Raw genomic sequence first — 16,302 nt, forward strand, 5'->3', positions numbered from 1 at the left:
CATTCTTGACTTAACTTAATTTTAACAGAATTAATCAATATTTGCACAAAAGTCTTGTATCCACTCTCTGGAATAAATAAAAAATTAAAGTTGCCATTGACGATAACAGTTGATAGTCTGTTTATTTATGAGATCTTTCATTTACGTTTTGAATCACATTGTTTTATTTTCATTTGTTATTATATATGCGTATTCATGTAATAAAAAAATAATGTATACATTAACAACTAATTAATAAATCGTACGAGTAAGTACGAAATTTAATAATTTCTATAATATTTCCTTACCTAAATAGATTATTCAAGTGTAAGCAAATGGAAATTAATCTGTTGTAAAAATGAGCCGCCAATGTTTCCTGAGATGTCTGCTAGATTTACATGCGCCCATAAACTTGTCTCATCAAGTTGAAACGGTTGTAGGCCGTAGCAAGATTACTAAAATAAAAGATCAGTCCTGTTCCCGTCAGCAACGTAAGTTCATAAATCATTGTGATAAGGTAATGTAAGACGGCTAAAATTATTACATTTAGTCCTAACATACCATGCCAACAATGTTACCTTCTGGTGCATTGGTTGCCTTACACCACCTTCTTTAAAAAAGCGCCAATAGAATTGCGTTGTGCGCCAAATGCGAAATGATGCCATAATTTCTTTGGACTGAATGTAATAATATGAGAGTAGTCTAAGATTATCACTCAAAATGTAATGTCTGATGGGTAGAAATGTCTTTTATTGTATATATATGTTAGCATATTGGGATATAAGTTGGTTCCTATAATATAGTAGAATAGCTGTATAAATATATTTAGTTTGCTATTCCAATATTGCATGACTATGGTCCATCCATTGCAGTTGGTCATCCTAGTGTTGTAGACTAAATTGAAAAATGAGCTCTTTTATCATATATTAATTACAATTAGAGAGTATCTTTTTTACAATGAAACATTTATTAATAATATTTCTTTATTACATTACAGTTAGTTTAAAAGCAGATTGTTATAATTGCTTAGTTGAAATCAAACAGTTGGGAGTCAATTCTTCAGGTTTGGACGGATTTGCTTTAAAAAGGAATGAGGTTTATAGAGTTGGCCATGGTTCTAGAATTGAAATTTTATTGAACAGTTATATTCATATTATTGAGTTTCATCCAGCTCCTGATTTGTGTAAAGAAACAAAAAATAGCAATAAGAGAAAACATGAAGATGATGAACCTACAAGTCATTCTAAAAGGAAAGCCATTGACTCTGTATTAGATGCTAGTCTGAATTCCAAAATGGATGAAAATTTAGATGATATTTGGGAGGAGATAGATAAAGGTGAATTATATATATACACATCAAAGGGTGTTAAAACAAGTAGTAAAATAGCTGCATTTGATATGGATGGTACTCTGATTAAAACAAAATCTGGCAAAGTGCATCCCATAGATATTAATGACTGGCAAATAGCATTTCCTGTTGTACCCCAAAAGTTAAAAGACCAATTATCTAATGGGTATAAAATAGTAATATTTAGTAATCAGGCTCCTATAGGAAATGGAAGAGTTAAAATAGAAGATTTCAAGAAGAAAATTGAAGCCTTAGTGCTTAAATTGAACATTCCAGTTCAAGCTTATTTTGCTACTGGTAAAGGATTCTATAGAAAACCTGCAACTGGGATGTGGAACATTTTAAATGAACAGGTAATAATTTAGAATACTGTTTTAATACATATTTAATTATAATTATCAGCGTAAAAGTATGTTTAATAAATTTTAATTTGAATAGATAATACAGTGGACCCCCGGTTATCCGACAAACGTTTTGCAGGGTAGTGTCGGACCATCGAATTTGTCCGATTATAGAGTGTTGCCTAAGGGTCCCCTATAGTCCGGAATTTTTTACAAAAGAGTATCTTGTAATCTGACAAATTACAGGTCCAGTGATAATATTCTATGTTATATATGTATGTATATGCACTTTGAAGTATAGATCATACTTCATTATGTATGTCAACTACTAAAAGATTCCTAATGATTTAGGCAGTCTAAAATATCACATTTTTCTTTAATTGTCAGTGTTTTGTGCTTTCGCTTCCAAGCTGATATATATATGTGTGAATAAACAGTAAACAATGAACACATGCTATACCGCACTGCTATCTTCATCACATATAATCACAATCATAATCAAACCAAACAAAACCCATACGCGTCGAATACAACAGTGGTGATCCCTACAAATTCAAACTTGTTCAATCATGTATTAGCGAAGATTGTCAAAAAAATATTCAATAATAAATAATAGACCATGTCAGATTATAAGGGGGGCTGGATTAGACAGGGGCCGGATTACCGCGGGTCCACTGTATACCCAAATAAATGTGTATATATGTTGTAAATCAAGAAAAATAATTAGGGTAGCTGAAGAATTTTAAACAAGTTGAAATACAGAAACAAGTAAAGAAATATTATTAGAAACTATCCCACTGGGATTACAATCAAATGTATACTTATTTTTACAATGAATTCAAGTAGTTACACCACATAAATTATATGAAAGGCAAATTACACCACCAAAAATTAAAGATGAAAAGATTGAATAATCAAAAGTATTTGTTTATATTTACATTATGACAAGACAAGTTTATGCACTATATTAATAATACATTTTTTAATGATTTCAGAAGAATGGTTCTCTAAAAATTAATATGGAAGAAAGTTTTTACTGTGGAGATGCTGCAGGGAGAGCTGCAGGCTGGGCCCCTGGGAAGAAAAAAGACCATTCTATGGCTGATAAGTTACTAGCAGAAAATTTGTCACTTAAATTTTACACACCAGAACAATATTTCCTTGGTCATTCTATTAGTAATGTACCTTTTGAGAAGCCTGATTTTATACCTAAAACAGCTAAAGCAGAACCATTCAATGATCGACTAATTACTAAAGAAAAAGAAGTAAGTATTAAAGGGGGCAAAGTAATGAGTAGCATTATTTTTAAGAGTTTTCTCATAACTTTCTCTTATTTCAGATTTTAGTTTTAGTGGGTTTTCCTGGAAGTGGTAAATCATTCTTAGCCAAACAAATAGAAAAGAAATCTAGCCACACCTATGTGGCTGTGAGTCGGGACATACTTGGTTCATGGCAGAAATGTGCAAGTGAAGCTACTAAACTTTTGCAGGTATATATAGTAGCCGGTAGCATATTGTTATATTTATAGCAATTTGTATAAATAGTTATGACTATTATAAACATTGTTACTGTATTAAATATAAACTATTGCTTTAATTACAAATTATAATAGAATTTATATTATACACAACCATTGTAGCTTTGTATTATGATCATGTTATATTTTATTTTTGTTTTGCATTACTTTAATGTATCATTTCATATACATAATTATGCTGGTTATTCACAGTTTGTCAACTGACTGTCTTAAAAATATATCTAAAATAAACAATTAGTATATTCAGTAAATTTTTACATCATTAAAAATAATAAAATCTACTATTACTACTTATATTTATTTAAATATGGTAATGTAGATTTTTTTTTCATGAACTACATAGAAAGGAAAGAGTGTGATAGTAGACAGTACCAACCCAGATGTAGAATCAAGAGCCCGCTGGACATCATTAGCAAATCAGATGAAAGTTGAGTGTCGCTGCGCTAAAATGACAACGACAATGTCTCATGCAAAGCATAATAATAAGTTCAGAGAACTCATGAAAATTAAACATGTACCAGTCAACGATATTGTATTTCATACCTACAAGTGAGTATTTTTTTTAATAGCTGATAATGGAATGGCCGGAATAAACGCCTACACTAATGGATTACGCTGGCGGGGCACCAGTCGGAGATGATAAGATCAGCATGAGGTCAGGTCAGTTAGCTTCTGGTGGCAATTTCACCAGAAATATTGTCACGATGACATGGTACATTGCCAACAATGGGATCCTTGGTTCAAATTACTACTTATAGATGTATAAGCATAGGTTTAGAACTAAGAAATTTAAATTATGATGTAGTGCACGAGGGAAATCAGTAAAATTATCTTCCATTAATTCACCAAAATAAAAAAATAAAAAATCGATGCTATAACAGAAAAAATTAAAATTAGAAATGAACATGACTGATTTTAAAGAATTTAGTTCTTAGTCCATTAACGCAGTCTTCAAAACACTATATGTAATGAGAGGACAAATTATTTATTATATTTTCCGACTGACAGCTGAAACCGAAATAGGCTTTCACGATAGTTCAATCAATCGCCAGTCAACTATTATACGGCACACGTGCATGAAAAACTAATGTTAAATAAACTGTTTTCTTTTTCTAGAAACAAATTTGCCAATCCTACACTAAATGAAGGATTTAAAGAAGTGATTGAAGTGAAATTTAGTCCGTGTTTTGAAGATAAAGAAGCAGAGAAAATTTACAAAATGTATCTATTGGAAAAATAAAATCAGAAATAGTTAAATAAAAGTCATTGTGATAATTTTTTATAAAGTTTTATTGAGTTGACACATATGTTTAACAAGCGGATTTTCTAAAACACAATTATAGTTTATACATTATATAGGCCACGGTAATATTTAAAATTAACATATTTACTTAATTTACGATTTCTATAGTAGGTATAAAAATTTATTTTACACAAAGTAACGGTCAGATTTTAATTAATGATTAAGGCATTTTCTTACCTATGCGACATAAAATATTATTTACTTTTTGCAGAAAATTTTTGACATTTCTAGGAAATGTACCTACATCTTTTACGCAGTGCCCTAACGATGGCGTGTGATAACAATAACGCAGATCCTGGACGGATGTTTAAATGTTTTATTATATAATATATACGAAAGCCACATTTTTGGAGTATTCCATTATATAATTATTTATTAGCATATAGTCTATTTTTAGTCAATCTAATTTAAACACTAACTAATATTATACATGTAACTACACAATAAATTGTAGTTATAGAAAGGTACATTCGGTTTCACAAATCTATTATAATCTAATTAATCAGCAGATATAATCTAACGTCAGGCAGCCGATTCAAATATAGAATTGTTATTTCTTCACAAAATGTAATAACAATGATAATTAATTTTAGTGCTTTATTCAAAACACAGCTACATCAAACAAATTAAGGACAAAATGGGAGTCGTGTCGTATCAAGAATTAAATAGCATGATGGAAGATTGCGGAAAGTGGCAAAAGCTCCACCGACCGTAGCTCTTAAATTATGAATGAATGAATTCAAAAGTGAAATATGATTTGCAAAAATGTTATTGAGGATAAATTATATCAGAATATACTGTATGGCTGTTCTGATATACCTGCCTAATTCTAATTTGTATTATCTGATTTCAAGAAGAATTTTGAACAACCTATGTATGCTGACTATTTGAATTACTTTATTTAAAAGATGTGTTGAATATATTGCGGCTATATCTGTATATATTGATTATAATAAATCTATTTCAAATCGCACGCAACGCACTTATGCAATTATCCAATTAAAATTAGGTTTAGATGGCTCAGTTTAAAGAAACTACCAATAGTGACTGTCGACAAAATGAAAAGTAGGTACCACAGAAATCAATCATTAAGGTAATAACTAAGGTTAAAGTACTCTGTAATGTTACTGCAATACCTCAATTAATTAAAGCTACTTCGTGGCAAAAATAGATAAAACATACGCAGACAACTTTGTACAGATTGTATCTGACTACAGTATATCATAGTGTCCCTTTCCAATGTAGAATTTGAATAACGTTTCTGTTGTTCACATTGTTCCCACATGTTTAGCCCCAAAGTTAGTAAGCATAGGCTTGAATTACACTGTCCCATTAAAACGAAAAATACCCACATGTCAAATAGTTGATACATAAATGTAAATATGTAATTTAAATACCTACCTCTCAAATCAACCATCATTCTGTTGACATATGCAATTGCGTTATGTTATTAAGCTACTGATTCATATGCCTAGGTACCTATAAATTTTAGCAATGTACACAGCATCATTTGAGAAACGCGTAATATTCTTTTGACTTGATATCCAAACTTTCTTTGTAGTTTGTGTATTATTTGATATCTCTACAAATAGGTACGTAATGAAATTATTTATTCATGATGATGACGATTGTATCATTGTCGTGTCATTCGTCATCAAGGTCCTGGTCGTCACCCGCCTCTAATAGATTATCCAGACTCGTATCCGAGTCGTCCTCTTGTCATCTGTAACGAGAGGAAATGTTAAGGTTGTCTTGTTATTGTGAGCAACGTACGACACTCCATGCGTGTTGTATATTTTCATCATAATATATATTTAAGGTTTCATTATAAAAACAGACATGATTCTTAATGAAATTAGTATACAACCAAAATGGAAGAGAGCACGTTCAATTGTAAGATATATTAAATACTTAAGTGTATAAATGACAAAGATTCTACATTTAAAAAATACAGACACAGAGTATGTCTTGTTCATAATTTAGTAATATTCCAATATTATAAATTGCTGAAGGGGCTCCAGCCCCTTCAGCAATTTATGCTATCTACTTCTAAGTCTTATTTTTTCTAGTCGCTTTTTAATATATTTGTTCAAATTATGCGCCAAATATAGAGTAATGATAAAAACAATATACGACTACGTACTACAGACTCTTGTAAAAGTATTCTCATAATTACACTATGTATTACACAATGATTACTGATATGAATTGAAGCAATAAATAGTTCATGAATTTCGATCTCTGCGGTAAACCGTGTAGTTCAAAGTTTTACTTTTTAGTTTAAGATATTTACTAAATATTCAATGTACTGTATATAAATATTTAAAGTAAGTATTACCTGGTGATATAAACTGTATCGATGTGTGCCAGTCGTGAGCCAGTGAGAGGGACGGTTGCGGAAACTGGACGTAGTTTGCGCCTCTCCATTGCGCTTCGGGCCTGTTGTACCGCCAAGTCACCGCACCATCTCTCGCAACGAGCGTAAATTACGACGCCTGCATTACAAAATTTAATTAAGCAACATATTAATTATAACTACATCAATTATACATAAGAATGTTTCCTTACCGGCACCAGCAAATAGGGTAATGGCTGGCCATGAATCTATTAATAATGGCGTGAGAAATAGGGTAGACGCTAACAACGTGAAAGGGCCTTCCACGCTTTGAGTTTTTCTCAAACTCAAATTGTGTGCTGGTTGGCAGACGCAAATTATGGTGCCACAAATCCATACTGTAAATAAAAATTACAATTATATCATAATTATAATTTTAAATCTTATATATAAAATTCTCGTGTCACAGTCTTCGTTCCCATACTCCTCCGAAACGGCTTGACCGATTCTCATGAAATTTTGTGAGCGTATTGAGTAGGTCTGAGAATCGGCCAACATCTATTTTTCATCCCCCTAAATGTTAGGGGTAGTCCACCCCTAAATTTTATTTTTATTTTAAGGCATATCAACGTTTGCCGGGACAGCTAGTGTTATATATTTTTTAGATATTATGTAAGTAAGAATTTGAAGAAATACAATCAAGGATGAAATCATTCATTACATAAATATTATAATATATAGCAAAGTACAAATATTATTTAGTATTTAATAAATTGTAACGCATCAATGTGTAGCAATATATAGTAGATATATATTATAGTTATGGATAAGAATATTTTAAGAATTTATTGCACATAAACAAATATGGTTTGTTCATACTTTTAAAATATAAAATTATAACCGAAATGAGAATTTCTATTTTTGGAAGTGATATCAAATATATCTAATTTGACGTCTATATTACATATTTTCTGAGTTTAAAAGAATTATGGTTTTGATACTTGCCAGGTATTCCTGTACCAAACATATAAATTCTAATAGTTTCATTGAAGAAGGCAACGGCGATGAATGCATTGGCTACGAGTTGAATCGCAGCGCCCGCACCTGACCACTGCGCCCCACGCACGCTTGGTGATGACGGAGTGCTGGCTTCAGGAGTCGCAGTAATTACCTGCCAACACAAGTAAGTCAAGTAAGTAATTACTTACTTGACTTACTGTCAATTGACAGCCTCAATGGTCTAGCGGTTTAACACACCGCTTTACTTCCGATGGTCGCGGGTTCGATTCCTCGCACAGCACAAATATTTGTATTCATGAGTATGATTATTTGTATTGGTCTGGGTGTTTGAAAATAGTTATGTAGTTAATATGTAGAATAGAAAAACTGCACTGCAATGTTTATTTGCGGAATATAGCCACACATAAATATTAGGTTTTGGCTTATATTGTAAACAGATCTTCTGTATATTTCATTAAATGGTATTATAGAATAATTTGTTTTAGAATCAAAGTTGAACATAAGTAATATCTATAAAAATTGAGAAGTAAAAGTATACTACTTATTTATTTATTTACCGGTCTATGTTAGAACGCGTCAAATGTGATATAACTACTTATATATGTTATTATATGGTTAGGTATGTGCAGTGCATGCTCTACGTTACGTTTTTTTTGTTATAATCGGAAGTAGGAAAATATAAATAAATATAAATATGCATATATATAAAAGAATGTTTAAAAGCAAATACTTTACTTGAACTCTGTCCTTGTATTCCTTTACAACGGCGTCTATATCAGTTGAATCGTCTCCTGATGATATCTCCGGTTCACTCGCTTCCACATCAGAGGTGATATCTGGCACTTCAGTTGAAGCTACATCTCTAGTTCCACTGCTGCAACTAGTCATTTGGTCTATTTCGTCTATTGCACATCCCGCGTATTCGTCCAGAAGAAGACATTCACGCTCCTCTGTTTCTGAAGTAAATGAGATTCGGAAACGTTTTAGGACGTGATCTAAGAGTTAAGTGTAGTAGTGCCAATTTATGGGCCTTGTTGTCAGATATCAAACAATAATAAATGGCTTATATTGTTTTCATGAAATGTGGCATACAAAAGGAAACTACAAGTTTCCTTTTGTATGCCAAATGAGAAGACAAGACCAATACTAAAATACTCGACCACGGGACTAATTTCTAAAACATGATGTATTTTAAATTACTAAACGTATTAATATCAATTGTTGTTAAATTATTGAAAATAAGAAGAAGGTAAGGTACCTTTAGTACTAGTGACTTTTGATTTAATACTTTCCAATGTTTTGGTGTGACGTATGGCAGAAGGAATGAACCATAAACCTCGCTTAATTTTTCCATCTGATGGTTTTGTTATCTTAGACGTTCCTTGAATGCCTAAGCGTTTATATTCTATGTCTGAAACGTAAGAAAAAAAGATGAGAAAAACCCCCACGTATATATATAAAAACTGTATTATTTATGAACTTTCGAAGAGTATAAACAAATTACAGAAATTTATATACTGTTTTAAATTTGACGCGGTTATTATTTATATACGTATAATTAGTAAAAATCACAGGATCTTACCACGTTTTATATTTATTTGCTGAGTTCCCGATATTTCGGCAGTGTTTCAACCACCATGATCACGGGTAAACGGAAGAATAGCGGGTGAAGAGCAGCAGGTAGATGGAAAATGAAATCTTTTTATGGGCAGACATATGCGTCTACCTTCACACGTCTTTGTTTGTTGCTACTACTGGAATTCGCTCGATATTCATCTCGGCAAACTGTACTCACAGTATCATTTAATACACTTTTCGATCGCGTTTTTTGTTTTTGTTTAATTATAAATAAATAAATATAAAACGTGGTAAGATCCCGTGATTTTTACTAATTAAACACAGAAATTTAACTTACTATTAACGCTAATATATGACCGATTAGTAATCTCGGATATAACGGCTAAAATGGACCGGTGGAAGAAGATACCTACGTATGTATGTTACATTGGTAGGTACTACATCGACTACAAATAATAGGAAAATGGCAAAACAGATGTGTTTAACATTAATAATTTTGCTTGTATATTTATAGGAGTAATGAATGACTATTTTTCAACAACTAAGTATTGTCCTAGTGGACTACTGAAACTTTCTTTATTGAATTGTGTGTTAACATACCACCAGCTTCCTTTTGTTCAGCAGTAGGGACGCAACGCATTATCATGAAGTGAAAAGCCTGCACTGAGATACCGAGTAAATGGCTGGCATTCATTAACGTGATCATATGAGATAACGGACACGCGAATGCTAGTATTGCTGCTAGACTCCCTGGAATAAATAAAGCAAAATTATTATTTCAATAGTATGTTTTTATATTACTGAAATAAAACATTGAAGCGGTCGATTATGATTATCTGGCGCAGTTACAATTATGTGTAATCTTCACATTTTAAATTTTAGTCGAGCAGAGCGCGAAGCTCTAAGCGATCTTAGAGATCAGATTTGCACTCTTTGCAACGATACTCTTCCGAAACAGGTTGACCGATCGAGACAAAAATTTCATCAAAGTGGGCCTCCATCGTTTACCACTCAAAAAAATTCCGATCGGTCAAGGTTGAGTTTTTAAGAATAAACGCGCTCCGCTCAACCTGTGATCCGGGTGTGTAAACAACACACCGCACAGTGGGAACTCGCCTAAGAAAGCCATCTCATAAATACTTTTTCTAAAACTCCGTGGATATGCTTGTATAATACCTCAAATTGTAGCCAAAGAGTTACTCTATCATTATAAATATGATTCAAATCTTTGACTATTCATACTTCATAGAATAAAGCCTCTAAAGTCAAGGAATGAAAAAAATGCAAAAATAATTTTGTAACTTAAATTTGTTTGGTATAAGTTTATAGTATCAAAATAATATCAAGTCATATAGTGTGATACCATTTTAGAATGCTTAGAATGTGTACTTTACTATAAAATAAAAATATATTTAGTTTAGTTGAATATTATTTAACTAAAAATCCATATATCGTTACATGTACTATTTTCTTTTCTCAGACTTTCACTTGGAGATTTGACAGTTGCCGAAGCTTGCCGAAGTTCTAAATTTGGTTTTATTTATTAGGAAATATAATGTAATTTGATGGCATAACATTTTTTTTTGCAGTTTCACTGCGTAAAATATTTAAATCGAGTATAATATCATGGTGAGATTTGTTTTTTCTGAGTACGTATATTAAGATTTTTTTCTTTATTTGAGAATCTCTGTCTGAATATTCAAAAAAATACTTTTTGCTCAGTTATTACTATATATTTTATCTTTTGCCTTACTTTTATCAATTATTTCACACAGTATATAGTTCCCATTCCCATACAAACCTATTCTATAGCGCATAATGATAAATATTTTTTATCAAGTAATTTTGCACACGTATATGACCATTATTAAGTATAAAATAGTGTATGTATTTGCATATGAAATATTACAGTTCTTCATAAGCATTTGTTATTACTAAATAATTGTTAATTACTCATCTCACCCCATAATATTGAGACGCGAAGTGTCTTATTGATTTAAAGTGATACAAATTATTTGATTCTATTCAGAAATAATGTAGATTGTGTGGTCCTTCATAACTCATTTTCGTCAACGCTATACGAAATATGGTCGAAAGAAAGAACAGTTTTTAAATAAAATAGCAATTGATAGGATATTTTACTGTAAATCTAGAAAAAACTACATGCGACCTGAACCTCCTACTTCGATGCATTTAAACGGACAAACAAGGCTTGCTTGATACCTGTGGACTTCATAGATGGTGTACATATGGTGGTGTAGGATAAATTACTTATTTTAATTGTTTATAATTATATGTATTATTTTGATTTGTGAAGCTAGTTATCAAAATTGTATTTTATTTTTGTTTGTATAGTTTAACGTTGAAATCAAATATGTACCATTTGGTGCAAAACCAGAGATGAACAATTTAGAAAAACTACAAAATAAATCGATGTTTTATCTTGCATTTGTGGAACTTATTTTACATTTATCTTACAGCAGGTTCAGAGAAGAAATAAATATTATTGTTAGAATTTTTTCCAAAATTAATGACATTACTTTTCTGTCTTGCCTTTTACTTTATTCGGAACAAAGACTATAAACAGCTTCAATGCAAGACAATGTTCGAGGGTAGCCTCTAACAAAGATGTTCTACAGCATTTTTATACACCTCTGACCCATACATAACAAGTTTGAAAACCTTCCAATTAAAAATATTTAGTACAGCTCTTGAGTGACTTAAATCTTACCTTATTTCTGTATAAACTTCAGACATAAATGTAATATTCTATATTTTTTGTATTCCTAAATTATTTATAACTATTAAAAATATTTTTTTACTAACATACATTATTTAAAAGTATATATATTTAAGATTATCAGGACATATCTTTATTAATACAGAAGTTATAGATTTATGAGATGAAAATGAGTCAAAGTTCGTGCACCGGTAAGAAATCAGTATGTGTCATAATGACCATTATTTTATTGGTTTTGTTGTTCTAAATGGCTTCTGACTGAAGTAAATGTGCATATTTTGAAGTGTTCCATTCAGATGTAGATTGTGTGGGATGCGATTTAGATGAACAAGATAAAACTTATTTTAATTGTTTATAATTATATGTATTATTTTGAGTTAGTTTCTTTTGTTTGTGTTTAATGAATAATATGTTGGACCGAATTTAAATATGGTTTTATCTTCAGCAAAATTTATTGTTAGAAAATGACATTAGCTATATTCCGGCAATGAGTGTAAACTTACCAGCAGTAAATACAGACACACCCCCGCGACCGTAACAGCAGCTAATATCGGACAGACCCATCCGGGCGCCCTTGCCTCTAGGAGCGTAGTTACAGGCAATGTGGCGTCGACAGTGGTGCTGTAATGTATGTTCAGTGTTTTTTTTTGGACTACTCTAATGCTGTTGGCCGCAGCTGGCTTTTCCAGCTTCACCGGACGATAGGGGGCGAGTGCAGATGGCACTCCAAACCCGCGGAAGGACTTATGGAGCGGCTGAAGTCTAACTCCCGCCTGACAGATACGACTTTGGTCTGAAGGTACCGCTAGAGGTTCGAACCTCGGTTTAGGCCGTCGTAATTTCGATCCCCGGTTGAATTGGACGGGGGATCGATCAGAGGGGCATGTTCAGTGATAAGTAGCTGGTAATATAAATATCTGTTGACACAAAATTATAAAGCAAGTACTGAATTAAACGATGTACCTGGTATACCGTAGGATACAACTCTAATGGTACATTGTATTTTTACGACTCGGTGGTCTAGCGGTTTAGCATACCGCCATATTTCCGATGGCGCGGGTTCGATTCCCCGCACGGCAGAAACATTTGTATTCATGAGTATGATTGTTTGTATCGAGCTGATTGTTTACTATATACATATAATATGTATGTATTTACGAAAAAAAATATCTATCTATGTACCTATTTGTATTAGTTATACAGTACGCATAACACAAGCTTTAGCTAGCTTAATTTGGATCTAGATAGCGCTGTGTGAATTGTCCTGAGATTATTATTATTATTATTTTATAATTATGTCAATACTATTATTCATGTCTATTTTCTGTAAGTTTTCATTAATCTCTACTCACCCTTTAAGCATATTAGTATAGAGAAAACATAAGCCTGATAAGACAACCATAGGCAAAAGAACTCGGAGTAAAAGTTTTTTCTTTACACCTCCATTTTCTTTAGGTGGTAAATTAAAACTGAAAGCATATGATATCGGTGCTCCAGCGGCAAATAACTACAACAAAAAATATGAATTGTTTACTTTTCGTCATTATATTTGTTAATTTACTTCTTAAAGATTTCTTACCTCGTAAATTGTAATAGGTATAGGCATATTTATATTGGTAATGTCCAAATTGATAAGGCCAACAATGGCAAAAAATTGGCTGAACGTGTACAAAAGAATCAGCAGCATAAATGTAAACATCATACTTTCCTGAAAGAAAAAAATGAATATTTAACAGTCTGATTTTGAACTAATATGAATACAATAAGTTAAAACGTCTTGAATTTTCAGGGACTTCGTAACGTTTCTTATAAATTGGTACTATGTCTGTATGTAAAGAATATAAGTAACTCATTGATCATGTATAACAATTACTTAACTTTTCAAGATCGAAATAGTGGGATAAACAAATAGATGAGAAATTAAATTACTTGAGTATATTATGATAATACTACATTCAAATTTTGAACAAAGTAACTAGAAATTAAATTAGCTTATATTAATACATTTTGACCTTAATGAGACTTGTCTGTGGTTATGTAACACAATCATTTACATCGTCATTATCAATAATTTAAAATGTAGTTTTTAATGAAGCGTTTAAGTACTATATACATGAAAATTCGTACGTATAAAAATTATAAAATGGTATGGCTTGATAAGCTGAAAGAGCTTTATTTATTAACTCACTATTGTATCCATACCTCAAGACCACACATAAACATAGCGCAGACCACCATAACAACTGTCACTCCTAACACATCAGGCCAGGGTTCGCCGAGAGACCTGGTCTCGTATCCAAATAACCATCTTCGAGTTCGTCCACCGGTCACGTGGTCTGCAGTCGCGCTTAGTATTCTGGCGCAGATGGCCACAGCGACCAAATGCGACAAAAATGACATCCACATGGCCATGAAATCAGCAAACGAACGTAAATTGCGTTCTCGGCGACCTCTTACTGTTTTCGTTGGCGGTAATATTTCGGCAATTTTTTTTAAGTCTTTCGAAGTGAAGGCTGTAATGAAACAGTAAACGTAATGCATAAATTTGTTGATTTTGTATGCATCGCTAAAACTATACAGTCTTTGATTTTATAGATTCTTTTTGTAAAGTTCTGTGTACATTGGAATGGACTAGAAAAGGAAGATAAATAATAGGTAAGCATTAGTCTTAAATGAAAAAAATCTCATTATGTCTTTTCGTTCATAATCAAAGATCATAGGATCGTAGGATCATAATATTTATATATGGCATTGTAAGGTGCTTTATGGGGAAACTTACTAGCAACAGTTATAAAGGCAGCAAGCAAAATCACAGCGGGAACGGCACAGTAACTGGAGTTGGCAGCAGCTAATGGCGCCAGGAGGAGTGCTCCAAGCGTCCACCTTGCGCCACATCCTTCGCCGCTGCCGAGAGCGTTCAGCGTACCGCTCATTTTGGTTCTTTTAACCAAACTTTTCTCTTAACCCCAACGCTAAATCAAAAAGGATTAATACATAGTATAGGATAAGTACTAGAAAGAGATTGTTATTAATGAGAACTAGCAATGTAGGTACATTAGCAGGTCTTTGATGCGAGAAAAGAAAGAGGTTTTTTCTTTGATTGTGAATAATTCGTGGAAATAATGGTCTAACTGACCTGAGTTCATACTTATCCTATCATTCTCCACTGGAGTCTAGACAGTGTAAATCATTAACGTATATTACGGGTATTGATATTATAGGCTACTACTTACTACTAAAGGCTATAAACATCTAATAAAAAATAGAGAATATGAATAACAAAAACATTAATGTTAATTGAACATCGGAATTGTTAAAAATAGGTAGATAAATTATTATATATATATATATAACTTAATCATAGAACCTAATATTAAAAACCTTAAATAAAATATAATCTAACAGGTAACTAAAATATATTATTAAAAGGAGTCCCTCTAGGCAAGGTTCCGAAGATACTGGCAGCGTCCCCCTTTTTTTATTAATTTATTAATTAATATAAATTAATGAATTTTAGTTTAGTTGCCACTTTCACTTAAACATTATGAATTTTTCACTTTTAATGAATTTTGTACGCTTGAAAAATAATTATGAATCGATAAAAAAATAACAAAAAGTTAGGCTACTTCATTATCTTTATCTATAAATTACAAACAAATACTAGGTATATATCTAATACCTTTAGTGCATGTGTTATGTTTGTATGTAAATACATACACTATAAATGTTGCTAAATATAAAGGTTATTTATAGGAAATAGGTTAAAACGATAAGTACTTACCGTAAGTATTTAGCACTTGTCATTAGGAACGAGTGTTTACAGTAATCACCATTCTAGCTTACGGTTTCAAAAACGATTGTTGTATCCAGTTCTCGTAAATACTAGAAAAATAACCAAATTCTGAGATTCATAGCTAGACCGCGTTTAATGTTTATGCGACAAACCAAGGAGAGTAGCGCTATATCGATGTCTCTTTTGTTACATCCCCGATCGATACCAGTACACACCGGGCAGTCGCTAGTGTGACCATACCTGAGGCTGCCGGCAACCTGTTTTCCTATTAATTTCACTGATAAAGCGGGAGAATATAATTAATGATAATGTCAATCATAGCCTCTAT

At 32.0% G+C, this 16,302-nt stretch overlaps 2 protein-coding genes across 2 annotated transcripts; one reads left to right on the forward strand and one right to left on the reverse strand.

Annotated features, from left to right (window-relative positions):
- Positions 1 to 130: 130 nt before the first annotated feature.
- On the forward strand, positions 131 to 4,468 carry LOC131843776 (uncharacterized protein F21D5.5). The gene is made up of 6 exons (XM_059192521.1): positions 131 to 470; positions 977 to 1,680; positions 2,664 to 2,933; positions 3,008 to 3,157; positions 3,549 to 3,754; positions 4,322 to 4,468. The coding sequence occupies exons 1-6, from the start codon at positions 338 to 340 to the stop codon at positions 4,443 to 4,445; spliced, it is 1,587 nt and encodes a 528-aa protein (XP_059048504.1). The 5' UTR covers positions 131 to 337; the 3' UTR covers positions 4,446 to 4,468.
- Positions 4,469 to 6,842: 2,374 nt separating this feature from the next.
- On the reverse strand, positions 6,843 to 16,156 carry LOC131843793 (uncharacterized). Its single transcript, XM_059192542.1, has 12 exons — positions 15,963 to 16,156; positions 14,961 to 15,153; positions 14,384 to 14,694; positions 13,761 to 13,889; positions 13,534 to 13,688; positions 12,685 to 12,802; positions 10,042 to 10,201; positions 9,122 to 9,274; positions 8,599 to 8,819; positions 7,849 to 8,014; positions 7,077 to 7,241; positions 6,843 to 7,003 (listed from the first exon to the last, which is right to left on the reverse strand). Exons 2-12 carry the CDS (start codon positions 15,112 to 15,114, stop codon positions 6,843 to 6,845), a joined length of 1,893 nt encoding a protein of 630 aa, XP_059048525.1. The 5' UTR covers positions 15,115 to 15,153; positions 15,963 to 16,156.
- Between the last annotated feature and the right edge of the window lie 146 nt (positions 16,157 to 16,302).

Source organism: Achroia grisella, unplaced genomic scaffold (assembly GCF_030625045.1).
Source record: "Achroia grisella isolate CSIRO2021 unplaced genomic scaffold, CSIRO_AGI_Agris_v1 utg3297, whole genome shotgun sequence".
Taxonomy (NCBI): Eukaryota; Metazoa; Arthropoda; class Insecta; order Lepidoptera; family Pyralidae; genus Achroia; species Achroia grisella.

Coding starts and splice junctions, on each gene's coding strand:
- LOC131843776 (XM_059192521.1), top strand. CDS start 338: ATGAGCCGCCAATGTTTCCTGAGATGTCTGCTAGATTTACATGCGCCC. Junction 3,158..3,548: donor AAGCTACTAAACTTTTGCAG/GTATATATAGTA, acceptor TGAACTACATAG/AAAGGAAAGAGTGTGATAGT. Junction 3,755..4,321: donor ATTGTATTTCATACCTACAA/GTGAGTATTTTT, acceptor TTCTTTTTCTAG/AAACAAATTTGCCAATCCTA.
- LOC131843793 (XM_059192542.1), bottom strand. CDS start 15,114: ATGAGCGGTACGCTGAACGCTCTCGGCAGCGGCGAAGGATGTGGCGCA. Junction 9,275..10,041: donor TGAACAAAAGGAAGCTGGTG/GTATGTTAACAC, acceptor CTTACGTTTCAG/ACATAGAATATAAACGCTTA. Junction 7,004..7,076: donor TACCCTATTTGCTGGTGCCG/GTAAGGAAACAT, acceptor TTTGTAATGCAG/GCGTCGTAATTTACGCTCGT.